The sequence below is a fragment of the Tyto alba genome, unplaced genomic scaffold (genome assembly GCF_018691265.1).
Source record: "Tyto alba isolate M040663 unplaced genomic scaffold, T.alba_DEE_v4.0 Super-Scaffold_34, whole genome shotgun sequence".
Taxonomy (NCBI): Eukaryota; Metazoa; Chordata; class Aves; order Strigiformes; family Tytonidae; genus Tyto; species Tyto alba.
The window spans coordinates 6,083,048-6,110,874 of record NW_024881309.1 but is presented as its reverse complement, the minus strand read 5'-3'; the positions used below and the strand labels follow the sequence as shown (position 1 = coordinate 6,110,874).

Below are 27,827 nucleotides of genomic sequence, written 5' to 3'. Positions count from 1 at the left end.
GACCCTGGGGACGTGCTCTGGGTGGTTCCCCTCGCTGCCCCGAGCCCGCGATGCGCAGGGCACCAGACTCCCCCCAGGCAGAGCAGGGCTGCCCCCACTCCCCCCCCCGCAGCAGCAGCCGGGCTGGGGTCTGGCGAGGGGCAGCCCCGGGGTGGCTGCTGTGCTGGGGTGCACCCGGGGAGGACGCGGTCCCCGGCCGTTACCTCCTCCCTGATGAGCGTGAGCACGGCTGTCTTCTCGGATTCACTGAGGCAGATGCCGTCCAGGGGACTCTCGCTCCTGCTCACGCTGGTGACGGCTGCGGGGGACTTGTCCATGGAGCACAGCCCGGGATTGCCCTGGGGGGGATAACCCAGCTGGGATGCTGCGTGGGTTTCCACCTCACTTCCCGTTTAGGGGTTCTCCCCCATTTTATCAGCCTCTGTTCAGGCACCAAACCTCCCTACTGGCACCCTGACAGCTCAGAGCCTGGTACCAGGCACCCAGCAGAGCCCACAAAGGCTTTTTAGGGCACTTTCTGACCAGTCGCTTGCTGGGAGCCGGGGCTGCACCATAGGACCCCCACCGGCTGCCCTGGGGCTTGGCATCCCCAAGGGGAGACCCACTGAGGGCCCATTTTGGAAGGAGGAGACCCAGCTCTGGGCAGGGATGTGCTCACTTCTAACATCACTTTCCCCGTGGCTGGTTTAAAAATATCTCCCGCCTGGAGGATCCTTGCTGCCTGTGAGCCACCCGGGGGGGTCTGCGAGGGTCCGGGTCTCCTATCGCCATCACCTCCCAGTCAGGCGGAGATGTCGCTGCAGCCAACGCACCCGAATCGCTGCCGGCAGCTGCAGGGACATTTGCTGGGCCTTGCTGATCGCCCCAAACGCACAGGGGAGCCGGTGGGGGGAGCAGGGGGCCGGCTGACCCAGCTCCGAGGCTGCTCCCGCTCCCCTCCCACCCCGCGGTGCCCCAGCTGCCCAGGAGAGCCCCGAAATTGGAGGCGCTGAGGCCGGGCTCCCAGCGCCCTCCTGCTGCCATTACAGGTGCTCCTACAAGAGCCGTGGTGGCTGTACCCCCACCGCTCACTGCTTTCCCCCCACAGAGCCCAGCTCTTTTGCACCAGTGCTGCAGCCGCAGGGACCAAACTGGGGGGAGAGCTCAGCCTTGACCCGGGCACCAAGTCCTGCCTGCATGCCGGCCCCATCCCTCCCCTTGGGGAAGCCCAAAAGGCCTCCAAAAAAATTTCCTTCAAACTGAAGCACGCACCACTGCCTGTTCCTCCTTTCATCAGCCCAGCCGAGTGACAGCCCTGAGCAGCCATCTCCTTGGGAACCAGCTGCCAGGCCATAAATAGAGAAGTGCTTTGGAGGAGGCAGTCTGCTTTCGCCGTGTTTTGGAAACGAAAGCTCTAAAGCACTTCTCTCCTTCCCCTCCTCCCCTGCGCTTTGGCTGCTGCTCAGGTTCAAGCACGACCAAGCCCTTCACGGCTCTCAGCCCTGGGCGAGCGGTGGCCTGTGGCTCAGCCACCCCCAGAGCCACCCCCGGGGCAGGTTTGGGTCCTGGCGGCCTGACCCTGGGGAGGTTCAGCCCCGTGTGGTTTCGGCAGCAGCTCCCAAAAGCAGGCGCGCACCTGAGCACCTGCAAGCACCTCTGCCCACCGCCCGTCCCCTGGCAAATCCTCCCACCCTGGGGTTTTGGGATGCCCCTGGCTCGTCTGCAGGAGCAGAGCCTGCCCACCCTCCACCCAGCACCAAACAAAAGGTTCACTTTGCCCAACGTCCTTGTGGGGCTTAGCATAGTTAAATCTGTCTCAGAGAAGCTAATTTTGCTGATGTTGCTAATCCCACTGTCATCTGCTTGCCACCTCGAGCAGCTTTGGCCAGGGGCGGCTAAACTGGCACAGGGCCCCCCTGCAGTGGAGGGGTCTTGGGGCACTCGGGCACATCGGGGGTGCCCCAGGGCAGATGTGCCACTGCCGGGGTGCCAGGGTCACCAGTGGCTGCTGAGCCAGGGCTTTTTTTACTAATCCCCTCATCTCTGCTGTCAGCTGCCTTCCTGAAAGCAGCGTCTGAGGATCCCTCGTAGAACACCCAAGCACCAGCCGGCCGTCAGAGCCAGCCCTGGCCTCCTCCACGTGGGACACAGCCCCTGTCCTGCGGCTCGTCCCCTCCCCGTGATCCCCTCTGGCCTTTCACTGTCATTCAGCCCCTTCCAAACGCAGCGTTTGCTCTTGTTGCCCTCCCACGGCCACAGCTGCGGCTCCTAACCAGCCCAGCTCCATCCCCAGCACCTCTCCCTCCCACCCAGGACAGAGCCGTCCCCTGCCACGCTCCTCCTGCCCTGCCGGGAAATCACCGCTATTTCTATCAAGTCCCCGTGTGGGCTTTTCAAGAATTTTAGCTCCCAAATAAACTAATTTCAGAAAGGTTGTGGTAGCACTTCTGGGATCAGTAGCAACACTTGCTGCAGCTTCCCTGCAGCCCCCCTGCCCTGCCAAGCTGCACACCAGTGCCAGCACAGCCACTCCAGTGCCACATCAGCACAGCCACTCCAGTGCCACACCAGTGCCAGCACAGCCACTCCAGTGCCAGCACAGCCACTCCAGTGCCACATCAGCACAGCCACTCCAGTGCCACACCAGTGCCAGCACAGCCACACCAGTGCCACATCAGCACAGCCACTCCAGTGCCAGCACAGCCACTCCAGTGCCACATCAGCACAGCCACTCCAGTGCCACACCAGTGCCAGCACAGCCACTCCAGTGCCACATCAGCACAGCCACTCCAGTGCCACACCAGTGCCAGCACAGCCACACCAGTGCCACATCAGCACAGCCACACCAGTGCCAGCACAGCCACTCCAGTGCCACTCCAGTGCCAGCACAGCCACACCAGTGCCACATCAGCACAGCCACACCAGTGCCAGCACAGCCACACCAGTGCCACTCCAGTGCCAGCACAGCCACACCAGTGCCACATCAGCACAGCCACTCCAGTGCCAGCACAGCCACACCAGTGCCACATCAGCACAGCCACACCAGAGCCACACCAGTGCCAGCACAGCCACTCCAGTGCCACACCAGTGCCACACCAGCACAGCCACACCAGTGCCACTCCAGTGCCACTCCAGTGCCACACCAGCACAGCTGCCCTGAGCCTCCCTGCAGGCGAGGGAGGAGGAAGCAAGAGGCACTCACGGGGAAGAGGCCAGGCCCATCCTTTTCCATCTGCTTGGAGATCTCCTTTTCAAAGCCTAGAGACAAGGACATAGAACCTTTTAGCTACCTGGAAACAAGACCCTGGCGGCACACACAGATTGCTGGGATGCAGAGGGGCACCCCCCCTGCATCCCCTGAGCTTCCCCTCCCAAAAGGCTTCTTTGGCCCCAGCTCTTGCCCTCGCAGGGAGGGCACGTCCTGCCCCCCTGCCCCACGGCTCCCACCCGTGCAGGGAGGACACATCCTGCCCCCTCCCAGCCTCTCCTCCTGCACTCCCCGGACTGGAAACCAACACTCCCCTCTGGTGGCAGCTCAGCCCGTGCCAGTATCCCCACAGCTGCCACCCACACCAGCAACTCGAGAAGGAGGAGGACTGAAGATTCACGGGGTCATTTTGCACTTTGCTGGCCGGCACGGGCATGATGCATCCCAGCTGCTCGGGCCACTCCGAATAGCACAAGCCTCAGCCCACGCCAGCTGGGCCCAGTGTCCACAGGAGCTGCCACAAGGCCCCTGCTATTCCCAACAGCAGCGGAGAGAAGATAAAAGCTGTCTCCTCCCGTCTGCAGCGCGTGGGACACGCTGCCATTGCACATAGCAGAGGATTTATAAACCTCACTCCAACAACTGTAGGCATGACTGGCTATTCATGTGTTCACTGAGCAGAGAAAAGTGCATTGCGAGAGCCCAGCTAGGAAAGAAAGGAAGCAACATAACGCCGGTGACTGCAGATTTCCTCCTATTTCCCCCCATTTATCCCTGCGCTCTGGTCGGTGGCCACTTGCCACGGCTCACAGCACCGTCCCTGCAGCCAGCACCGAGCCTGTGCACCCCTGCCTGGCCCTCTGAGACGAGCAGCAATAAATAAAACCTCACAGCCCCTCTGCTGACTATCAAATTTTTCCTCCCTTTAGAGACAAAGGGCTGCTTTCCTCTCCTGAGAGCCTGCAGCTCTGCACAGCGTTCAGGAGAAATGATTAATGGGTGCCCGCCCCGGGGAGAGCTGCAAACCTTCCGCGCGGTGATTGCTCTGGCTCGCACCTATAACTTTGCTATTGATTAAATGCCATGTTGCCTGGCTTTTAATTATTTTTTAATGGGTTGGTCAGAGAGGCTAATTATATAGGAGACTGACAGCAAAATGCCACCAGGAGCATTAGCGGGGGGTCTTCCGCAGCGACACGGAGATCTCCATCGACCAGAGCCCTCGTGCCGGGACGCTGAGCCCTGGCAGCCCTGCCCCGGGGTGGGCTGGGAGCCTCGCCAGCCCGAGCAGCACCCGGGGGCCGTGGGGAGGGGGCTCTGCACTGAAAAACTAAACAGCCACAGCCCGTACCGCGACTCTTCCCCAATAAGCAACTGGAGATTTCATGATAACTTGCGGCAGCCTTTAGCCCTGTCAGTGCAAACAAACCGTGGCGAGGCTGCGCCGCCTCAGCAGCACCAATTCACGGTCAGAGGCTGTAGCGCGCCCGGGAGCACCCACGGCCCATCCCCGGGGCCCCACTGCTCACCTGCCCCCACGCCGTGCTGCGCTGCCGGCACGGGCACGTTCGAGCACTCGAAGTACTCCAGGTCATCTTCTGGCTCGCCCTTCTTCTCCAGCCCAGCCGGTTTCTGCACGGAGGTGGTGGAGGCCAGCTTCTCCTCATCAGTGGCATGCCCATCCCGATTTGCAATGTCTGGGATTTCGGAGATCAACGCTCCTTCATCCTGCAGGATCAAGGCACGCGGTTAGGCAGGACTGAGCTCATCTGTGGGGCTCGGGCAGCCAGGCTGCCCGACAGCCCGTGGATAGCATGGGAGGCTTAGCATCCACCGCCAAGCTGCTCCCCACCAGCTCCGCGGCAGGTTTTGGCAGAGGGAAACCCACGGTGCCAGGGACAGAAGTGATTAACAGGCAAAATCCATTAACCCGACCGCAGAGCTCGGTGCTTCGCTCTGGCCCACGCTGGGGACAGGGCTAAGATCCTGCACACGCGCGGTCCCTAACGAACCCCAAGGGGAACAGAGAGCCTTTACTGGCCAGCAAAGCCTCAGGGCCAGGCTCTCACTGGGGGAGCAGAACACACAGCCCTCTTCCCTCCTTCCCCCAGAAAATGCCCACGGGGAAGATGTTCCCCCCGGCGCTGGGAGCTGCTGCTGTCGGGGAACCAGCCCCTCGGTTCCCGGCTCCCCCCACGCCGCCGTCCGAGCCGCCCCGTGCCCGGATCCCCCGTACCTGGGCACAAACGTCCAGCACCAGGGACTGCGTCTCGTACTGCTTCACCTTGCAGCCGCTCCTGCAGAGGAGAGAGAAGCAGCCGGCTGAGGCGTGGGCTCGCGTGGGCTGCGTGGGGAGGAGGCGGGCGCGCGTGCGAGGCAGCCCAAGCGAGAGGAGGCAGCCCCAGCGCTAGCATTGCACCCCGCCGCGAGCCAGCAACCCCACTCACCAGTGAAATATCGAGGCAGAGCACGCTGTGGAGCGAACAGAAGGAACGAGCAAACAAAACACAGGACTACAGCGCAATTGGGTTTGTCTTTGAGGCGTTTATTCCACTTGAAGGTGAGGATCAGAGAAAGGACCCCGAGATGCTGGCGGCGAGAGAAGTAATCACCATGTAGCCGGCAAAGAAAGATTTCCCTTGCTGCACTTCTCACCCTGCGCGTCCAGCGTGACGGCACCCCGAGCACATGTTGAATTTTGGCAGGGAGGAACCGTTTCCAGGCCGTCTCATGCCCTGTCCCCGCAGCTGGAGGTTTGCCTGGGACATCTCCACAGCATCCGTGTGTCTCCCGCGTGGGTCAGACCCGCACGGCCGGGGCAGAGGGCTGCTGGTTAGAGAGCTCTGCTTTGCTTGCGGGAGAGCACCAGGGCGAGCCGCTGTGCCCTGAACGCTCCTCTGCCGGGGGGAAGGGCCTTGTGGAGGGGAGGAGGTTTAGCTCAGGTTGATCTTGCAGGTGGTCCCGTGGCTGGATCCCCTCCAGCGAGGAAGTTCCCTGGAACTTTGTCCCGCGTTCCTCAAAATGTGCCAACCCCGAGGCCACCTGCGCCGGACCGCAGGCACGGCCGCATACCGACGCGCCGGGCGGGCATCCCCATCTCAAATCGGCTGGCGGCAGCGGAGGGACAGTCCCCGCGGGAACGGCCACGCGTGGCACGGGGTCCGCGCCCCCGACACCCACGGGGGCTGGGGGAGTCAGCGACGAGGCGACGTGCGTGAGCACGAGCTCTCCTTCCACATCTTGCTCCACGCTCAGCCACCCGCCATGGCTCACCGCCGCGTCCAAACCCCCCAGGAGTGAAATATTCACTAAGCTGGAGGCAGCTCGCGCGGCAGCCCGCCGCGGGTGCCTGGGGAGGGGCTCTGTCTCCAGCCTCAGCGCTCCCCACCGCGGGGATGTGGGCAGAGGCATTGCAGCAAGCTGTGTCTGCGTGTAAAGAGCCGCCCAAACCCACCTCCCGCTCCAGCCTCTCCGCCCCATCGCACACGTGTGCCAGCAGAGCACGGCGAGCAAGGTGGCACAGCACGCGGAAATTTTATCTGCACGCGAACGTGCACACCTGGGTCAGACTGAAAAAATCGCTCTTGGCTGTTTTTTTCCCCTGTGCCCTAATACGAGCAGCTGAACCGCAACTCGCTGTGGCCTTACCCACCCCTGCTCCGCACCGCCTCCGCGGGCCGGTGCCATCACACCATCCGATGGCTGTTTTGATCTCCCCCCGCAACACCAAGGTAACAGCTCTGTAATTCAAGGGGACAGGGAAACGGGGAGCAGACAGCCAAGGGCGATGACCCCGGCTCTGCCCCACAGCCCTCGAGGCCGGGACACACGTGGCCGCCTGTGCCGGCGTTTACAGCTGGATAAACCCAAACGTGGGCGGCCCTGCCTGACACACGGGCAGGAGCACCGGGCTGCGGGTCCCCGGTGAAGAGCCAGACACGCACTGCTGGACATGGTGCTGCAGAAAGGCAGGCCGGTTCCCAGCCGAGACACGAGTGTCAGCGCTTGAACCCAGCTCTAATTCTGTCCGTGCATACGGCAAGGCAGCAGCCAGCCCGGGGGGTGGCCCAGCCCGGGGCACTCGATATTTCACTGGTGTCTCACCGCAGGGCTGCTCATGCCGGGGGTGCAGCGCGGCCCCGCTGCAGCAGCGCAGGTTGCAGGGCAGCGAGCGAAGGCTGCTTTACTCGAGCCGTGCTTCCTAACCCGTCCAGGACCCTGCAGACCAGCTCTCCCGCCCCGGAGGGATGCTTCAGGGGAAAGCCGCCAGCAAATCAGCTCCGGCAGCCACCAAAGATTGAAGGAGAGCCCTGTCTGGAGCCGGCTGGGAGGGCAAAGCTCCCCTGGGACTGACGCGTCCTGCAGCCAGAGGAGACAGCCCCCCGCCAACGCTTTCCACCCTACCCCCCTACGGCAGCCGCCTCCCGGGTGGTTTTGCCTGGGAGGGGGTGAGAGACACCCTCACCTTCAGGACTAAAACCTCCCCATCCTTGCAAGGGGCCCGGACTGCCCAGAAACCTGCGCCCGTGCCGTCAGCCGACGCGCTGGTTTTGAGTAGCTGGACATCACGGAGAGGCGCTGGGAGCCGGCAAGCTGCGAGCGAGCGCTCTCCTCGCCGCCCTCGGCACCCTAAGCTGCCCCGGGGACCCGGCCCGAGGGGAGCGGGACACAAATCACAGCGGGGAGCACGGGGCAAGGGGCGAGAAGGAGCCTGCATGCCATGGAGACGAGTGGGGCCAGCACACACCCAGAGAGAGGACAAAAAACAGCAAAGGAGAAGAAGAAAGAAATACAGAAGAGAGTACTTACAACAGAAAACAGAGAAATTTCACTTGTTCAGTAGTCCTGATGCACCAAAGCATGGACAGGGAGAGAGACAGACAGATGGAGAGAAGAAGAACGTGTGAAAAGACCTGGATATTAGCTCTCATCTGGAGAAGCACAGTGAGTTGCCCAGCTCAGTCTTTTTGGAAGGAGCACACAAATAAAGGATGCTCTGATCCTGCATTTGCTATTCGTGGTGGCAAGGTGAGATTCAACCACAAATCCCGCTGCCGGGGAGGCGAGTGCCTGGAGCAGCCCGTGCTGCTCTGAGGTGATGGAGAGGGAGCCTGAAAATTCCCCGCTGCTTCCCCTCACCGCCAGCTCCTGCTCGCCCACGGGCACACACAGGAACACCGACTCTTAACAAAAATCCATGTCAACCCTTTGCAAAGTATTTCTAAGAGAAAAACATCCAACATACCCTTATTTTTGCCTGATAGGTTCTAACTGCTCTCTCTGTAATAACCCACTCTCTAGTTTTCCCACCAAAGAATCCGACAGCAGAGCGACGGCTCATTTCGGTTTTGCTGCCAAATCAGCCACAAACTGTGCTCCTAAAATTTCCCCTTTTAATCTCATTTCTTGCTTTTGCTTTCGACTGGTTCCAATTACCCGTGTTAAGCGCAATCACAAATTACAGTGGAAGGACCCCACATTGGCTGAGCAATGTCGTGCAATATCCCTGCTGCTGCCCTTGCCCGCCCAGCGACCCTGCGGAGGGAGGGCAGGTAGAGCCAAGCCCGGCTCAGCAGCCGCTTCTCTTAAACGTCAGACTGAGACTTCGGTGCTGCCCAGACCCAGGCTGGAGGACATCTGTGATACAACAGGTAAAACACCAAGAAAACAGGAAGGTTTAGCCACTAAACCTGTTCCCTGAGGGCAGTAATGCTGTCTGCATTCCCAGGAGGCACTGTGAAAGGTCACCATCTACGTGGGGGTTTTAAACAGCACAGTTCAGGAACTATAAATCTACTTAAATAGTTCAGCAAGGGACAACAAGCTCCCCACCGCCTGTGCAGATGTGATAAAAGCAACAAACAATCTGCCTGTTCAACCTCTATTTTCTTCCACTGTTATAAAAAGAGAAACTCAGTGGCAGCTCACAAAATGTCCCAGCAGCATCTGATTACCCAGAACTGTGTCCAGAAGCTCCAGAAGCCCTACAACCCCCGGCGTGTGCCTTGCAAACCCTGCGGGCTCAAGCCTCCGTTACAGGTTTGCTCTGACTGCACGACCCTACAGCTCCTGCCCCTCGACCCCACGAGCTGGAGCCCCCGGGGGTTTTCCAAAGCGGTGATCCAGCAAAGCGGGTCCCGATCCAGCCCTCCCTGCTCTGCCTGGGACCCGGGACACCGGCACCGCGCCGGGACACCCGTCCCTCTCCTCCCATCCGGCTCTGAGCGACTGGGGTGCTGCTGGGAGAGGGGAGCTGCCCCTCTGCCGGGACCAGGGGAGGATAAAACCGGGGCGGCAGCAGAACCCGAGGTGCACGTCGGTATTTCGGGGAAGGCACGGGGGCAGGAGCACCGTCACCACCACCGGCGGGGTGGGACAGAGGGGGCTGCTGCCCGCTCCGCGCGCACCGGCACTCACGTTATCAGGCGCGACTTGGGCTTCTTCGGGGAGTCTCTGCCTTTCAGGAGATCGTCCTGCACCTCCAGCGTCTGAGACTCGAGGATTTCGTTGAGGCTGTTATCGGCAGTGGGGCAGGAGTCGGCGGCGGTGCTGGCGAGGGTCTTGGTGGGCTTAAACGGATCCACGGAGTCAAAGTTATCGGGGTCAAACTGGTAAGATCCCTTGGGAAGAGTCGGCGAGTTTTGCAGGGCTGAAGTGCCATCGAAGGGGTTGAGATCCGGGCTGTCCCAGAGCGCAGGACCCAGCCGGGGGGAGCCCCGGGGAGGCGGCGGCTCTGTGGGACCCCTCTCCGCATCCTCAGCTGGTTTCTTGGGGGGCTCTCGGTGTCTCTTCGGTGTCAGCTTGCTGGCGGGGATCCTGCTGCCCTTCCTGGGCGCAGCCCTCCTCACCTCCACGCTCTCACCCCCCTCCGTAAAATCGACCTCGGGTTTCGGGACCTGCCCTTTGGGCTCCAGGGCCGGGTCCCCCCCCAGCTCACCAGGGCTGCCGCCGGGATGGGGGAGACAGCGTGGGGCTGCCGGGGGGGAGCTCTGTGCCCGGCAGCCCCCTGCCACAAAGGGGTTTGCGCTCTCGTTGTACTGCTCGGGGTCGAACTGGTAGGATGCTTGGGGCACTGGGGTCTCCTCTGCCGTTTCCTCCGTCTTCCTCCCCAGTGAAGGTGTTTTCCCTCTCCCGAGCTGGCCCTGGCTGGGCGAGCACTCCTGGGCCAGGGCATCAGCCTTCAGCTCCACCAGCCCCGTGCCGGCGTCCGCCACGTCCCCCCCCGACATGACCCGCTCCCGGGGGGCTCTGCCCGCATGGGGCACCGGGGCCGGCTCTGCAGCGGCACAGCCAGCGTCAGCCCTGCTCCCCAGCGCAGCCGGAGGCTGGGCTTCAGCCGGCGGCTGCGTCAGGGACCAGTCTTGGGGGCCGGTTTCCCCATTAGTATCTGAGCTGGCTTTAGGGGCTCTGATCTCCGGTTGAGCCTCATCTTTGGGGTGCTTCCCAGGCAAGCTGTTCCGGCGGGCTTCCCCTACCAGCAGGTCACCATGGCCACTCGGCTCTGAAAAGATAAAAGAACATGGTTAAAGCCCTGCCTGCCGTGCGCCCACTTCCAGAGGGGTTTCTCTCCCCGCTCCTCGCAGCTGCTCCAGGGTCAGATTTTATGGGGGATCCAGTGACCCAAAGCTCAGCTTCCCCACCTGCCAGAATGACTGCATAACCCCAGCTTCAAGCGCTTTCTGTAAAATTTGAAGCCCATGGACACCGTGGAGAAAAAAGCACATCGACTGCACGCTGCGGGCGAGCGATGACCGCCGTGCCAGCAGACCTACCAACACCCCCATTTACGCCTTTCCCCTCCCCACCGCTTGCTCCCAGCCAGGGCAGCGGCAGCGCCGAAGGGGCTTTGCAAATCCCAGTGAGGTTCCCCAGGGCCAGACACCGGCCGGGACTGACTGTGGGACGGCAGCTCCCGGGGCAGAGACGCTGGTGTCTGAGTGGGACCACAGCGACAGGGAGTCACTGCTCACCTGGGTGGAGAGTTAAAAATTACCAGGAGGAATTCAGGGAAGCACGACATGAGAAAACACCATGAAATGTGAATAAGCAGGCCCCGGGGCGAATGGGAACGGGATGCTGTGCTTACTGCGTAAGCGTGTAACAGGCTGCAGAGGGGATCTGGGGGTCAGCTGCCCGGTGCCAGGGCTGCAGAGCTGGATGGGCACCAGGCAGAGGGAACCTGCCCGGCACAAACTGCTCCCCAGGACTCGGCCGCTGCGCCCCGAGGTGTGGGAGTGGGTTTGACAGCACTGCTGCTCTCCCCCGACGCCCCAGCCCTTGCTCTCTCGCAGAGACTCAGCGGTCCCAACAGGCGCCCGACACGGGGCTGATGCACGGTACGGACAGTCCTCGCTCACGCCAGGGACACACAGCCCGTGGGAGAGTCCCCTGTAAACTGGGAGTGTCCCCTGTAAACTGGGAGCTCCAGATACAGCAGCCACATGCGGTTGAGGCTCTCGCTCACAAACTGTGCTGCAGCAGATCAACATGAGGAGCCAAAGCACCGGGAGAGCAAAAAAACCCCCCATACATTTGGCGATGGGGAGGGAGGGAGGGAAGGGGGGCACAGCAGAGCAGTGAGAGCCCCCCAAGAGCAGCGAGCCTGGAGGAAGGGGCCAGCCGGCAGCGGGAGCCGCTCGGCTCAGCACCACGCACGCCTGCCCACAGTTTCTGTCCTGCCCAGGCGCTGCCGGCACCTCTGCCTGCAGAAATCCCGCCTGCGCGCTTAGGCCAGGCTCACCACAGAGTTGCCTAATCACAAATCCTGATCCATGACTTAGTCGCTATTACTCCAATCCCTTCCCCTAAATCCTTTCACTGTTTAATCTTTTCTTTGCTGTCAAGGGATGGGGAAGCTCCCTACCTACCGAGGCAGCCTGAAAGCTACACCCACCGACACCCAGAGCCGGGACCTCGGCACAGGCGTGCAAAGCCACGAGAGAAAAACACCCAGCGCCACCTCCCCCCAGCTCATCTGCACCCCTTCTTCCACATCTCAGGGACGGCTGCACAGACTCCCGGGGTAAGGCAGAATGCTCAGCACCCATCAGGGGGCACGCAGGACCCACCGCTCTTGCTGGCACCTTTCCGGGGAGACGCAGCCCAGCCAGGTTCTGCAAGGGCAGAACAAAACCCGCGCTCAGTCAAGGACTGAACTGGTTTGAAGACCAGGCTGGGAACAGCAGCACGGGTGATGCAGACCTTGTGCCGGGGAGAGCTGCCTGCCCCTCTCCGCTGCCACAGCCCTGCCCTGGCATCGGGTGGCAGCCGCGGAGGGGACTCGTGGTGAGCGTGCCCTCGTTTTGCCCGGGGGATGCCCACGGCGAGCTCCCGCAGGCCCACACGCACCCACAGCCCCGAGCACGTCTCCCCGGCAAGGCTGTTCCTACCACGGGGCATCTGCAACCAGCTCACGGCTGCCGGTGACCCAGCAAGTCACAGGCTGGCAGAAGAAAAGTGAATCAGGCAAATATCTGGTCCCTGGGCTAATCCAGGACACTGAGCCAACAACCCTGACTCAGCTGATGGCTCGTGGTTTGCATAATTGATCTCCAAGATGCTAAAAACCATGGAAATGAATCATGAGGGGCTGTGTGCTCCCTGAGACTGCAGAAAAGCTCCCTCCGACTGCAAAAAAGCTCCCTCCAAACAGACGTTGCCTTGCTGCCCCAGAAAACGCATCAGTAAACACAAATCCAGTGGATATGTACTTGGAGTGCAGCCAGAAAACACTCCGAGGCAGCGCCTGCCAGGCCTTTCCATCATTAGGAACCAGGAAAACCTCCTTAACAGACCCCAAAGAAAACTTTATTACACTTGCTGTGCTGCTCAGATGTTCTAAACCTCACTGAGACAGCCCTGAATAGAAGAACAGACTTCAAAGTCAGGGCAAAAGGCACCTTTAAAATGCATTTTGCATTCCCACCGGAAGGTTTTGCTGCCGCTGTTCTCACAGACATAAGCCCATCCTGGTTTCTAACCCAAGCAATGAGTAATTACTTCTTGAATAACAAGCAGGCAGCACGCAAACCACCTCTCCTTGCCGTGGATGTCTGCAGGGCGGGGAGAGAAGGATGGATGGTGCATGTGACCATTTCCTCACAAAAATGAGAACCACCACCCGCCCAGGTCTTCCAATTTCGTGATTCACCCGTTTTCTGCAGCCGAGACAGCTCAGAGGCTCCACTCCTGCCCGCAGCACAGCCCGCCCGCTCAGCCAGTCCGAAAGCTGAGGAACTGGAATGTACTGGGAGACAGAAAGTGTGGGTGAAGGGCAGCTCAGGAGCCTGCCTGCGATTTTGGCAATCTTCTGAAGTCAGACTGTCCCTTCTGCAAGCTCGGTGGGTTTTTTCCCCTTCCCTGGAGAGGCCCTGGGTACGAGACAGGTATTAATCACCGGTGCGAGTTAACAGCCAGGCTCAGCGCTGCCTCTGAGCAACAGCCCCAGGGAACCGCGGGGACAGAGCTGAAGGGGCAGCAAGGGGCCTGCCCACCTCCACCGCAAGAACCCCATCCCTGCCCTCCCCGACCGCTCACGCAGCGCCCCAGAGTCCTGATTTTCACCCCTGTCTGGGCTGAATTATTCACTTCCCTGCGGGACTGCAGCTTCGGGGGCTGAGGCTACCCCTGGACGGGCTCGCGTTGGCACCGAGATCGCCCATGCAGAGAACAAAGGCAGGCAAAGCTACAAGGTCAAAGAATTCTCCAGAGAGCGCTGCCAGGATGAAGAGTGCGATGGTTTGTGGGGCAGAGCCCTCGCCACAGAGCCCTGCCGGGACCACGGGTGCTCCCGGGGCACCATCCAGCACTTCAGCTGCCTCTGGGAGCGATGGAGAGGAGCCCCGGCCGCTCCTGCCCGCTGATGGGATCAGGACAAAAGCCCCTCCTGTAAAGCAGCCCCAAAGGTGGTGGCATCCCAGGCAAGCCCACCCCACACAGGTCCTCCTGCCCAGCAAGGACTGGGGCGGACAGCCTGGCCCCAAGCCCCCCCCCGGTCCCAGCCAGGCGGCTGCAGTTCCTCCCCCTCAGCATTTCCTCTGCCTCCAACGCAGCCTCCCACCAGCTGCCGAAGGACCGGAGCGCACATTCCTGCGGGAACAATCGCACAGGATGCACAAACCAGTGACCCGAAGGGCCCTGGGGCGCTTGGCAGGAGCCAAGGTCTGCACCCCGGCCCCCGCCGCTGCCTGGCTCTGCTGGGTACGAGCATCACAACAACCCCGGAGCGGCACTGCCTGTTCCCCAGGGAGCCCTTCCCATCCCTGGTGAGCTGCGTGCAGCTCTCCCTGTTCCTCCACAGCCTCTGCATGCATTTACATCCCGAAGCGAGCGCAGCTCCCAGCCACCCCCGTGCAGTCACGTTGGAGAGCCGCCGCGCCGGCTCAGCACGCACTCCCCCTGCTCACGTCTCCTGCCAGGGAAACCAGCCTGCAGAAACAGCCAGTGCCCCCCAGCTCAGCTGCCTGGCCTGCCACCTCGCTGCCCTAACCCTCCTTTTGGGCCGAAACGGTGCTGAACACCCCCCGGGACCCCAGGAGAAGGCAGCTGGGCAGCCTCACACCAACGCACCGCACGCAGCTACCCGCCTCGGACCGGCTCTTCTCGCAGGCAGCCCAGCAGGTGCCTCTCAGCAGCATCCTGAAAAGGTGACCCCCAGCTCTCCCGTTTCACCCCCCGTGCTGTGCCCTGCAGGTGGGGACATTTTAGTCCCAGTGTGAAAACGGACACTGCCAGCAGCGAGGCATGCTCAGTGACTCCAGGACCCAGCCCGAACACAGACCCAATAAAAGGCACCCTGGATCCCTGAAAGCAGCAGTTGTACCGGCTGGGCACGGACTGCAAACCTGCTCCTGGTCCGGCCAGCGTACGTGGAGGGGATAATACAAAGTGAGAATAGAGATTTTATATTCTCTGAAGAAAAACGTACAGACAGGACAGTCTGGCACCGCAGTAATAGGCACTTTGTGCATGTGCATTATAATTGTTACGCTTGTCTTCCTTAGGCTGAAATTAAACACAAACACCGACTAACTAAACAGCTTTCCTACATGCCATCCCTCGCTGCCTTAAATGAATCAGAAAAACTTGGCAGCAGCAGCGCTGTGATGCAAAGGCTCCGCGCCCTTTTCATCCCACATACAGCAACCAAGTGAAGCAGCAATGATCCCCTGCACGGCCCTGAATGCCAAACGCCGGCGAGAACAACCCCTCCACTATCCGCAGCCTTTGAGGCGGCTCATGCTTTGTGCACAGCGTGAGTCACGCTTTTCTCCTTTCCCGGCTCACTCGCACACACAGGCTGAGCACAGGATATCTGGCCGGTGCACTCGGCTCAGGCTTACGTAGCTAACGACTTCTTTTCCTCTTTTGGCTTTCCGCTTTTGTTTAACAGACGTTGATCTATTTTTAAATCTATTCTGTTAAGAATTAGCATACCGGCAAATGATGCTGCCGCTAACGCACCGGAAAACACGTGCCCTGCATCAGGGTAACAGAAGTAAAAGCTGATGAGCCTGCTCCTGTCACTGATGGATCCATATTGGTCGCTTCTGCACAGTTCCTTGCGCAGAATATCTTCTTCTCGCAGATACTGAAGATACTTTAGCAAGAATGGGACAGAATTACAGCCTCCGCTGTCCGAGACAGCAAGAGGAAAACTGCATGAGTGACCCTGAATGGACATAAAGCCTAACCACAGCCCCGGGGCAATGGGACCAGCTGAATTTTTGTCCCCGAGACCAGGGTTTAATGCATGCGGGCCACCTCTCAGCTGCGCTCAGAGCAGCCAGCCCCCAGAGTCACAGCTTCTGTCTTACAAGTTTCCTACCCCTATTTATTCCCAAGTAAGGGTGAGGCTGCAGCTGTAAGACAGACGAGTGTCTGTTCCTGCCGGTCCCCCCGAGGCTGGGAGATGCTGCCCCTGCCCGTGTCCCTGCCGCTGCCCCAGGTGCACACAAGCAGCGGCGGCAGCAATTCCCCAACGGCTGCAGGGCAGCGGCTCTCGCCGTACGACAGCTCGGCTGTTTCAGCCCTGACAAGCAGCCATTACGCCGGGTTGCCTCTCGATCACGGCAGCTCTTACTGCTGCTGCTCCCGAGCTGCAGCCAGATGGAAGGGCACACGCTGCTGCAAAACAGCACTGTGAGGATGAGGGCTTAACGTACAGATTGCCTAAGGGACGGTGATTTAACAGCCCGGGATGCCTTCTGCACACCACAAGCTCAGAACTGCACCCGGGGAATCCCTCCCCTCCACCATTTCAGAGACACTGGAGGGATGCAGCCGGAGCCCCGGGCAGGGATGCAGCTGGCTGCAGTCACACAGCAGGTTTGGCCCCGCTGTCGCCAACATCCTGCTCCCCACCAGCCACCGCGGAAAAACAGCTTTTGCCAGAGATCATCCCCTCGGCCCTGCAACACTGCGACCTTTGTGTGCGGGCGCCGGGAGCAGCCGGCTCCCCCGCGGCTGGGCCGGGCTGGCCCCGAGGAACCGCTCGTCCCAGGATGCAGGGGCACAGGCACACTTTGGGGACGGGGACTCCCTGGACTCTGAGGCAGCCCTGAGCAGAAGCTTTGGCAGAAATGATCCTCCTCCCTGCTAGGAAAGCCTTTACCTCCCCTCTCCCCCTTCCCAGACATTATGCCCCAAAGGAAAGATGCTTCTATCATCCCTTCTTAAAAGGGAAGGATTATTCTTAGAGCTGCAATTATTGGAAGCATGAACCAAGCGCTCTCTCCATCACGGCAAACCAACCTGTGCGGCCATCCAAACCTGGATGGGCACCCAGATCCATCCCGACAGCGAAACAACACCGCAGGAGATAGAGCCAGAGCATCCTGTTACTGCCAAGGTCACACAGCACCTGGGCCTCTGCACGGCGAGGACCCAGGGTCTGGTTCGAGCTGGCACGCTCTGAAACCAGCTGGGCAGTAAGGTACCGGCCCGCTGCTGCGAGCGTTCAAGAAAAGCACAATATTGCAAGTGGCATACCAAGGGCCCTGCAGCAGCGAGAGGCAGTCAGGCAAGAGAGGGCAGAGGATGCCCAGGATGGCCCATCCAGGACCCTCCCGGCCCCCCATGTGCTGCCCTGCACCCCGGAGAAGCTGCCCTCCCACAGACACCCCCGGGGCTCACAGACATCCTGACATTGCCCAGTCACGCCGCTCTGCTGAGAGAGCGGAGCAAAGGGGAGGTCTCCTCCCTGCCCTGCCCCGATAACCTCCAGCGGTCCTTGCAGAGGTGCTGGAGCTTCAAAGCCTCCTCCCGGCAGCACAAAAACAGACATAAACACCGAGCTCAGCCACAGACACCAACCGCCATTCCCCCTGGAGAGAAGGGTACGACAAGAGCGGGGAGCTGGTCCCCAAAAGGCCAAGGGTTAATGGGGAGCTGGCTCAGAGGAGCGGCAGCCAGCGTGAGACACAAGGACAAGCCAGCAACAGCACTCAAGTGAGAGAATAGCCCTTTGCAGAGCCACAGCCCCGAGGACTGGCATTTGAACCATCCAGGCCATTAACCACAAAAAATGTGGCAGGCATTATTCAAAACAAGCAGCTTCTCCTTCTTGACCCCACCCTGCCTTTCCGCATCCGGAGCGGAGAGCCGAAAAGCAGAAGGTGCACGCTGGCTCCTTACCTTGGGTCCCGGCCTCAGGCTCCGGCGATCCCCGCGGCGGCTCGCTGAACTCCTTTAGTAGCGAGCGGGTCGGTGTTTCTGCTTCAGGGGTCTCAAAATTACCTTCGGAGTCCGAGCTGCCGAGGGGGGGGAAAAGAGTGAGGAATTACCACTTTCAGGGCTAGCTCTGAAATCCTCCACGCTGCCTACGCGTCCAGCCAGACCGGCGGCCGGGCCGGCCGGCCGTGGGCATCCCGGGCAGCCGCTCTCTCCCGTCCAGCGGGACACGCTAGCGAACGGAAAAGGGAGAGCAGGTGAAACACCACCAGGAGCACCCCCCCCACCCCACGCACCCCCAGCCCGGATTCCTTCTGTCAGGTCCTTCTCGAGCTGCCTGAGCATCCGCCACGGACCTCCAAGGGCACGGCAGCACGGTCGGCATCTCCCCCCACCGCTCCGGGAAGCGAGCCTGGATGCTCCTGCCTTGTGCCCGCCAGCATCTCCCCGGGCAGCTCCAGCCCCGGGACCCCTCTCCCCGCGGCGCAGGATGCGGCCCCCAGCCCCCCCCCCCAGCCGAGCTGGTGCCAGGCAGCGAGCGGGCAGCGAGGGGCGGGGGGGGGGGGGGACACGGGCGCGGCCGGGACGCGCTCGCAGCCCCACATGGCCGGCCCCGCGTGGGTGCCCGCGCCCGTGGGACGGCGGGCTCGGGGTCACTTGCCTGAAGCCGAGGGCCGTGCCCTCCGCCGGCGAGTCGTCCTCTCCGGCCCCGCCGTCCTCCCCCTCGGGGCTGCCCCCGCCCCGCACCGCCGACCAGGTCCAGCGGGCCCACTGCACCGGCGAGAGGATCTGCCAGGCGCTGAACGCCATCGGCCCCCCGCTCCGCTCCGCTCCGCTCCCCGCTCCGCTCTCCGCTCCCCGCCGGGCTCGCCGCGGCCGCGCCGCCCCCACCGCCGCTCCAAGGGCCTCCCCCGGGCCGCGCTACTCGCGGGCAGGGAGAGCGCCCGCCCCCGCCGCCCCCCGGCACCGCCCGGCCGGGAGGGACCGGCCCGCCGCAGCCCCCCCCGACCCCCGCCGGACGCGCCCTCCGGGGCTGGGGGGGGGTGTGGGGTGTGATACGGGGCGGGGTGCGGGGCAGCGCCCCCCGAGAGCCCCCTCCCCGCCCGGCCGGGTGATGACAGGCTGCCGCCGCGCCCCTCCCTCCCTCTCCTCCCTTCCCACGCAAATTCTTAAATCCACCTATTTCTGCCCAAACGCGGGGCCGGGGCATCCCCTGCGCAGGCTCATGCGCATCGCTCCCAGCGCCCGGCCAGGCGCCAGCCCCGACCCCGCTGTCACACCCCCCCCCCCCGGGATGCCGTACCCTGCCGCCCCCCCACGCGAGAGGGCAGGGGGCTGTGAAACCAGATCCCCCCCGATTTATCCCACATTTCTCGGGGCTGCACCTGTGCTGCACCACAGCCGGCGGGACGGCAGATTCCTTCCACTCTGGACGCGCCAGCAAACCACCCCCCCCCCCCCCCCCCGGCTCTCTGGGAGCTGCCCCCCAGGGCAAGCAGCCCCCAGGGCAAGTGGCCCCAGGGCGGGGTGGGGCTGCCCAGAGCCAGGCAGAGCCGGTCGCTCCCCGGAGTCAGACACAGAGAGGCAGGGAAACACCTGCCCCTTCCATTTTCTGAGGAAATACCGACTTCAGCAGCCCTGGCTGATGCTATATCCTTCCGTGGCAGCGAGTTTATTTATTTATTATACTATTGTTGTTTAAAAATAACAGCCAACAGTCCCTGCAGAAATAAAGACTGCCATGCTGGCCTCCCTCAGGAATTTTCCCCCTAACGAGGGCTCCCACTCCCAAATTCATTACCTCCCACACGCTTGATAGAGAGAGGAGCGTAATGTTACTGGTGCCGTGCAGCGTCCGAAGCGCTGGGAGGAATGTCCGGGGCTGTGGCAGCAGATCGGTTACAGGCAGCGGCATTACCAGCTCTGGACAGTTGCTGCGGCAGAGCTCGCGGCTCCCCGGAGCCCTGGGCTGGCTCACCCCGTGCCCGGCAGCAGGTCCCAGCGATGACCTGCGAAAGGGCAGGCGACGGTCCAGCTGCAAAACCGGCCCGGCCCTTTGCGCAGGGGTGCTGCTGGCCCTCCGCAACCACCCGAAGGGCTCACGTGGCTGAGAGCACGGCCCGATGCTTTCCTGTGAATCATCAGCCGGCTCCGAGCGCGAGGAATGCCTTCGCGCGGGCAGAGAGGCCTCTGGGTCAGAGCAGACCCATCCATCTGGTCTGGCTACCTCTAACGCCAGCCTCTATCAGATACTTCAAAGGGCTCATTCCTCGCTGCGGAGCATCTCAAATAACCTCCCTACAGGGATTCTCTCTTCCGAGCTTCCATCTGTTGGTGTCCTTATTAAATATATGTGTCGTTGCCGCACGCTTTTACTGTCTGGACTCTGTCAAAGAAAATCTCTTACCCCCTTACACAACGCTTCCAGACCTCCCCACAGACACCCCTGGTTCAGCCAAAGCAAAGGTGCTGCCGGGTCCCACCGCAGGTCAGTGGCAGAAGGAGCTCACGTCTCCGGAGCCCGGGATAACACCCCGGCCACAGCACAGAGCTGCCCTCCACGTCACCGGGGACCAGGGGACCAGGAGCCCTGCACATCTCCGGGCTGCTGTGTAGAGGACGCCAAGCAAGAGGGGACTAAGTGACACTTAGCAAAGCTTAGCCAAAAACCAAGAGCCTGAAGCAAAAGCAGAACCTCAACATCCTGTTGCCTACATCTGCTGCGAGCAGAAACGAGCAGCCTACTTCCCACCACCTCAAGCGGCAGAGCTGATTTCTGCAGCCGAGTTTTACATAAGGAGATCCTCGGCGTGAGCCGCTCTGCAGCACCGCTCGCCGCAGCCTCCTGCCTCTGCCCGCCCCGAGAGCCGCTGCCCGGATCCCCGCCGACCCACAAGACCAGCGAGAGCGGTGCCATCGCCGCGTTTCCGAACGGCTGCCGGGGCTCTGCCAGAGCCAACGGAAACGTGAGCGATGCAGGAGCAGCGGCAGGCGTGGGTGCCGGCGGCCGCAGCGAGCTGCCCCTGCTGCAGCGCGGAAGAGCAACGTATAGACTGACTCCTATAGCCCCCCCCGCTTGTTGGGCGAGGGAGCTGGGGCGCGTGAGCAGAGGAAAGCAGCAGCATCTTTCCCTTGTGAAGGCTGCGCACGCACAGAGCGGGCCGGCGAGGACCCCCCCGCGCCCACCCCCGCGCCGAGGAGGGAGAGCGGCAGGCGGGAGCGGGATCAGCAGGCCTGAGCCACGCCAGCACCAGCACCGGCCCCAAAGCTGCGGGGCCTGGGGCAGGAAGATACCAGAGCAGTGCAAGAGCAGAGCCGGCTTCCCCTTGCTGTTTACCATGAGCAATTAAGAAAATGCCTCGAGTGGCATTTTCCAGCTTGGCACCCAACCCAGCTTGGCAGCAACACCGGCTGCAAATCAAACGCTGAGGAGATAGCCTGACTTTGTCAGCCACACCGGTGGCGCTGGCTGCCAAATGCTGCCTGGCACAGTCAGCAGACACGTTTCTGCAGAGCAGAGAGGACGCTGACCGGTTCAAAAAAAGACCTGCCAGCAGTTTCCATCCGCACGGTGAGCCGCAGCCTGCACACGCAGCAGCTGGACGAGCTGTCCCTCGCACTGCTGTCACCTCCCGCCCCGGCCTGGGACTTCGCTGTGCTGAGCACCGCACAGATGTGGCAGCTCGGGGACAGGCAGCGATGTATGGCCTGTGTACCGGCATACAGCCTTCTGATGTACAGCCTACTGATGTACAGCCTTCTGACGTACAGCCTTCTGATGTACAGCCTTCTGATGTACAGCCTACTGACGTACAGCCTACTGATGTACAGCCTACTTATGTACAGCCTTCTGACGTACAGCCTTCTGACGTACAGCCTTCTGATGTACAGCCTACCGATGTACAGCCTACTGATGTACAGCCTTCTGACATACAGCCTTCTGATGTACAGCCTACCGATGTACAGCCTACTGATGTACAGCCTTCTGACATACAGCCTTCTGACGTACAGCCTACCGATGTACAGCCTACCAATGTACAGCCTTCTGATGTACAGCCTTCTGACGTACAGCCTACCGACGTACAGCCTACCAATGTACAGCCTTCTGATGTACAGCCTACCGATGTACAGCCTACCGATGTACAGCCTACCGACGTACAGCCTACCAATGTACAGCCTGCCGCCCTCCTGCCCAAGCGCCCGGCCCCCCCGGGCCGGGGTCCTTGCAAGGGCCGATCTGTGGGCGCAGGAGGGGAGGTCGACGTGGCAGCACGCTGGTCCCCAGCCCAGGACGCTCTCAGGATGGGCGCCCGGCCTTGCTTCGTAACTATTTTTCCCGGTTTTGCCTCTTTTTAAACAAACACTGTGGGTTATGTAAACACCATCCTCCTCCAGCTCTGCAAGCACGCGGGCGGCAGATACCCTGAGAAGGGACTGTCGGGGCTCTTGCAGCCCTCTTCCTGCGGATCACTGGCCTGGGTGGCTCTGGCCAAGGGCTGTCCTGGTTGCTCCAGGAAGGAGAGCCGGGATCAGGCAGCCCAGCACAGCGTCTCTGCTGAATGACCTAGAAACCAGCCACAGCTCACACGCGCTGCTTTGGCTTTCCAGGGAAGGGGGAGAGCAGCAGTGCTCCATTGCAGAGCAAGCAGGTGGAACCCCAAAGATTTTGGAGCGGGAAGAGTCCTGGCATCACAGAGGCTGCAAAAAGATGCAGCGCCTTGCTCACACTTCTGCGCTGATCCTTGCAGGAAGCCAGCTGCACCCAGGGATAACAGCTCTGCATCCAGACGGCCTTTCCCTTCTTTCATACCGGGATGAACTTCCTCCTGCCTGGCTGCACATCCCAGAAACCCGCCGTGCCCGATTCTGCTGGCTGTTCCCACACCTCAGTCCCTGGGAAGGGCGTGGGAAATAGAGGCTGCAGATCGGGTATCACACAGCCACGTTGGTCACGTTGGAAGCCGCAGCGCCCAGGCCAGAGGAAGGCGTGCACCTGGAGCTTCCATTTGTGGCCCTTTCATTAGGCGGGAGAACATCTATTTCTGGCTGTGCAGCTTTTCTGGGCATGGTGCAGCAAGCCAGAGCTTCCATTCCTAGCTCAGAAATTGATCTTTTGTGGGTTTTCATTTTCCTTCTCTACTCCTGCCTCCACTCCAACATTTTTCTATTGCTGCCTTTTATGCCACTCTATCCTGTTTATCATGCTTTCTTCAGTTTAAAGTGGGCCTATGCATCAGTAAAATGGTAAATTATTCTCTGCTGTTGCATTGTGGAAAACACAAACTTTGGGAATTAAGAGAAATATTCACACAAAGGCTTGTGCACATAAATGCAGGGGAGAGAGGGAGTTTCATAATATGCTTTCTGGCTGTTGCTGTGACACTGAAAAGATTAATGCTGGAAACTCCCGTCGGCGACTCCCCTGCTCGGGCCGCAGAGAACACCCGAGGAGAGGCTCAACCTCCCTTCCCTGACAGCCCAAGTTAGGAAGGGAATTGGGCCCTAGGAAAGGGCAAGCAACGACCAAGCAGAACACCAAGGTCATGCACAAGCAGTGGCCCCGACCTTGGGGTCTGTCCCTGCCAGGGGCAGTGACGGCAGCAAGTCCTGGGCATGGCAGCATCCCGGAGCATCCCAGAGCATCCCCTGGGGGAAGCAGCATCCCAGAGCATCTCAGAGCATCCCGGAGGATCCCCCAGGCAGGGCAGCATCCCGGAGCATCCCAGAGCATCTCGGAGCATCCCCTGGGGGCAGCAGCATCTCAGAGCATCCAAGAGCATCCCGGAGCATCCCCCAGGCAGGGCAGCATCCCAGAGCATCCCCTGGGGGCAGCAGCATCCCGGAGCATCCCACAGTATCCCGCAACATCCCCGGGGCGCGGCAGCATCCCCGAGCGTCCCCGGGGCTCTGGGTGGGCCGGGCCCGAGGGGACGGGGACGGGCGGGCGGTGCTCTCGCTAGAGGGCACTCCAGGATGGGATTTCCACGGCTCAGAGCATCTGCGGCCCCCGGGGAGGCGGTGGGCCGGGGCTCTGCTGCTGCCCCCGGACTCGCATCGCCCCGCGGCCCCGGGAGCGGAGGGGGCTCCCCAGCCAGAGCTCTGCCCCGTTCCCGGGCGGGAACGCGGGGCTGGGGGGGCAGCGGGCGGGAGCGACCCCCGGGCGATGGATCACGGACACGGCCGAGGAGAGCCCTGGGGCCGAGCTGCTGCCCCTGGAGCAGCCCGGGGAGCCTCTGGCATCATCCCAGCCCAGGCGGGAGCACGGCTGGGACCCCGAGCTCCCTCCCTCCCGCCCTGCCCAGCCCCCTCCTGCCCCGGAGCTCCTCACCCCAAACCGCCTGCGAACGGGCCCACGGCCGAGCACGGCCTCACGCGGGGGGGGGGTTGCAGCAGCCGCAGCCACGTAACGCTCTGCGGGGTGGAAAGCGGGCACCGGCCCAACCCAACCCCACCAGCGTTTTGGGGCGCGTTCCCAAATCGCGAGGCGGCCGCTGCCAAGGGACGAGGCAGGACCGCGGGAGGACAAATCCGCGGCAGCAAAGTTCCCACGTTCCTTTTGCTTCTCCTGACCTTGGCCGAGGCGCAGCCCAGATACAGAACACAGGACCGAGAAGCACAACACTGAGTGCTCTGGAATTCATGGCAGACAGAACGCGATTCCCCCCGCCTTCCCTCTGTCCCTGCCATCCTCTCGCCAGGGCGCAGCAGGAACCCCGGTGTCACCGGCTGCGGCAGCGCCCCGGAGCCGCAGAGCGATGCCCAGCGTGGGACAGCACTGCTCAGCAGCTCAGCTCCCCCAGGACCCTTCACAGCCCTGGGATGTGACAGTTCCCATCGCTCCACATTCCATCAAAATAGCTCTACAAAAATAGAAGTAAAGGACACAATTGTCACACATGAGCCCAGATACCACCAAGCAGCCCCCGGGCTCCAGCTGTCCTTCCCCACCGTATTGCCATTAAATTCACAAACACAAGTGTTTGTGGCTGCATTAAGGACCGATGTGAAAATGAATGCATTGCTATTCCTGCATTTTAAAAACATCTACAGCTTAATCTCACTGATGCTACTCGCATGGATGTGAGTTCATGCAAAGCAATTCAATAGAAACAAGCTCAAGATATGCGAGTTCCAGCCTGAATTTCACACTGACAGTTTATGAACACAAGCATCTGCCTTCATCTTGCTGCTTCTTTACTCCCCTATCAACTCCTTCACTCTGTTTGCTAAAAATACCAGTGCTATGCAAGCAGGAATGCTGTTATCAGGTGTTTGTCAGGCCTTGGCTCCCTGATTTTAGCCAGGAATCGGTGATATTGGGAAATGCAGGCAGCACCTCAGCCCCATAACCTGGGGTGCCGGCAGGGATGGGGGAGCGGCCGAGGAGTGGGGACAGCAGCTGGCACAGGGAGCAGGGCAAGGGAATGACAAAGGGCGGGGGGAACAAAACAAAGTTTGCTCAAGGTGGAGCAATCAGGTGGGAAGGAGAAGCAGCTGAGCCTGCAGGGCAGAAAGGAGCGGCCCCAACGCCCACAGTGAACAACAGGACACTATCTCCTCCTGGGAACACAGCTAATTTATATTTAGGAGACCATTGCAGGGAAGCAAAGGCAGGACTGAGCAGCTACAAGGGGGAGAACGCCCTTGTTTTCCTTGTCTGAACCCAGCGTTTGCAAACAGAGGGGTGTTTGCAAGCGTGTACAAGAGCAGGAGCCGGGCTCCGGGTGACCCCTCGGCAAAGCCTGGCAGAGGCTCCAGCACAAAGGCTGCGCTGAGCCGGGCGCCAGGTCCCGGCACGGGGCCAGCGCCGCTTCGTTAGAGGAGCAGCAGCAAAGCTCCCGGGTACGGCTACCTGCACCGCAGGGTGCCTCACTTCAGGAAAATATTTCTATGTTCCGGAAAGTGTTTTGGTTGATTTACAGATAAGAGGCTGCCAGTTTTCCCCTTGGTCACGGCAAGTGTGCTTTCCCTTCTGTTTGCAGCACCTGAGCAGGCTGGTGAGAAGCAGCTCCCCCAGGCCTGGCTGTGACTTTCGCCCACCGCCAAACCTCCAGCCAGCTCCCACCCCGGCACCCGGTTTTCTAACGGCGACATCGAGAATCACACTGCTGGGTCCCCCCTTGCTGCACCGAGACGTGCGCTGCGAAACGCAGGGGTGACAGAGCTGCCCCAGCTTCCCACCACGCCACGCTCAGCCACAGCGGGGTCTGGGATGCAGCCTGGGAAATCCAGGCTCCTGGGAATGGGGTCGGTGTGTTTGGACAGCGGAGGAGAGGAACTTATACCCCCAGTTTAACCACTTAATACTCTGATGAGGAGAGGAGGGGAGAGGAGAGGGAAAGGGAGATGGAGAGAGGCAAGGGGAGAGGATGAGAGAAGAGGGAGAGGAGGAAGAGAGGAGAAGGAGAAGGGGAGAGGAAGAGTAAATGAGAAGAGGAAGGGAAGAGGAAGGGGAGAGGAAGGGGAGAGGAAGAGGAGAGGAAGGGGAGAGGAAGGGGAGAGGAAGGGGAGAGGAAGGGGAGAGGAAGGGGAGAGGAAGGGGAGAGGAAGGGGAGAGGAAGGGGAGAGGAAGGGGAGAGGAAGGGGAGAGGAGAGGGAAAGAGGAGAGCTTTTCCCCCCAGTTTCACCACTTAATACTCTGACTTTCTCCGCCTCCACCGCTGCGAGCCCCGGCGCAGCCCCGCGCCCTGCGAAGGGGCCGGCCCGCGACCCCCCCCGCACTCACCGGCGCTGCGGGGGCCCGGGCTCCCGCGGCTTCTGGCTCTGGGCAGCCCCCATGGCCGGGGGGGGGGCCGGGCCGCGCTGCCGCCGCCTTCTGCCGGTCCCAGCGCCGGTCCCGCCTCCGCGGGAGGGACGGGGGGTGGCGGCCGGGTCCGGCCCGGCCCCGGGCAGCGGCTCCCCCCGGGCCCCGGCTCCCCCCGGGCCCCCGCTCCCCCCGGGCAGCGGCTCCCCCCGGGCCCCCGCTCCCCCCGGGCCGCCCGCTCCGCGCCCGTCGGGGGGGCCGGGACCGCGCTGCGGGGCTGGGGGCGCGCCCAGGCAGCTGGGGAGGGGGGCAAGTGTCCGAATCGTGGGGAAACGGACCCTCGTCCCCCCGTGGGCTCTGCAGGACTGCGGCGGGCAGCTGCCCCCCCCCCCCGGCCCCTTCTCTCTGCATCAGCCGCGGCAGGGCACAGCCCCCATCGCGCCCCGGAGGCTGCAGCCGCCCACGCACACCGTGGTGGTCGCCCCCCAGTTTATCGACCTCAGCTCTGCTGCGCGGAGCTCACCGCTTTTTGTGGTTTTTGTTCTGGGACAAAAAAAAAAAAAAAAAAAATAATTCTGACACGCCGTTTTGCTCTGTGCTCGCAACCCGCACGTCGCTTTCACCTTCTGTCCTCAGCCCTGCGGCTCCTGCCGCCCCGGGCCACGCTCCGGGCCGACAAAACTCAGCCCTGACCCCCGGGCGGGCACCTCCAGCTCTCCGCACGGCTCCTCGGGGCTACGGGAGATGCCCATCACCGAGGCATCTGACCACCTATTCACCCGGCTCCCACAGAGTGCAATGCCGAGTGGATGTGGGAGCTCTGCAGGGACAGAGCTGCCGGGCTGCAGCTTCGCTGCCAGGTTATTAATCCCAGGTCGGCACACAGCCTGACGTCAAGGAACCAGCATCCCACACGCGTTCACCGCTGTTGGAGTCATTCTGTGTCTTTCCCTCCCTTCTTTCACCCAGCAAATTTGTCATTCTGCAGATTTTAATGATGCAAATTTGCTCCAGTTAGTCCTAAAACCAGAGCTCTTGGCGCTGCACGCCAGAACTGCTTGCAGGGGCTGAACCTCCTCCCCTACCAGGGCTCCCGCCAGACCCCAGCCACCAGCACACCCTCTCATACTGCGCAGGTGGGAACAAAAGGGGGGGCTGAGCCCCTGATCTGGGGCACTCTGCCTCAGTCAAGAAGCAAGAAGCCCTGATAAAGCACTGATGCCATCT

The 27,827-nt window shown here is 61.7% G+C and overlaps 1 protein-coding gene across 4 annotated transcripts in view; it reads right to left on the bottom strand.

Moving 5' to 3' along the window:
* The window catches only part of TACC1 (transforming acidic coiled-coil containing protein 1), a 37,092-nt gene extending 10,418 nt beyond the window's left edge, over positions 1-26,674 (bottom strand). Inside the window, exons 1-8 of one of the 4 annotated variants that reach the window (XM_042801584.1) lie at positions 26,583-26,674; positions 17,822-17,937; positions 9,605-10,688; positions 7,997-8,032; positions 5,424-5,484; positions 4,717-4,915; positions 3,182-3,237; positions 204-338 (exon numbers count right to left, since the gene is read on the bottom strand). In XM_042801584.1, coding sequence (XP_042657518.1) covers positions 204-338; positions 3,182-3,237; positions 4,717-4,915; positions 5,424-5,484; positions 7,997-8,032; positions 9,605-10,688; positions 17,822-17,937; positions 26,583-26,635 — 1,740 coding nt within the window. In that variant the 5' untranslated portion in view covers positions 26,636-26,674. Of the gene's footprint in view, positions 1-203; positions 339-3,181; positions 3,238-4,716; positions 4,916-5,423; positions 5,485-7,996; positions 8,033-9,604; positions 10,689-17,821; positions 17,938-18,213; positions 18,327-18,518; positions 18,752-26,582 lie in introns of those variants that run through there. The other 3 variants (XM_042801582.1, XM_042801585.1, XM_042801583.1) reach the window with 3 other exon arrangements.
* Between the last annotated feature and the right edge of the window lie 1,153 nt (positions 26,675-27,827).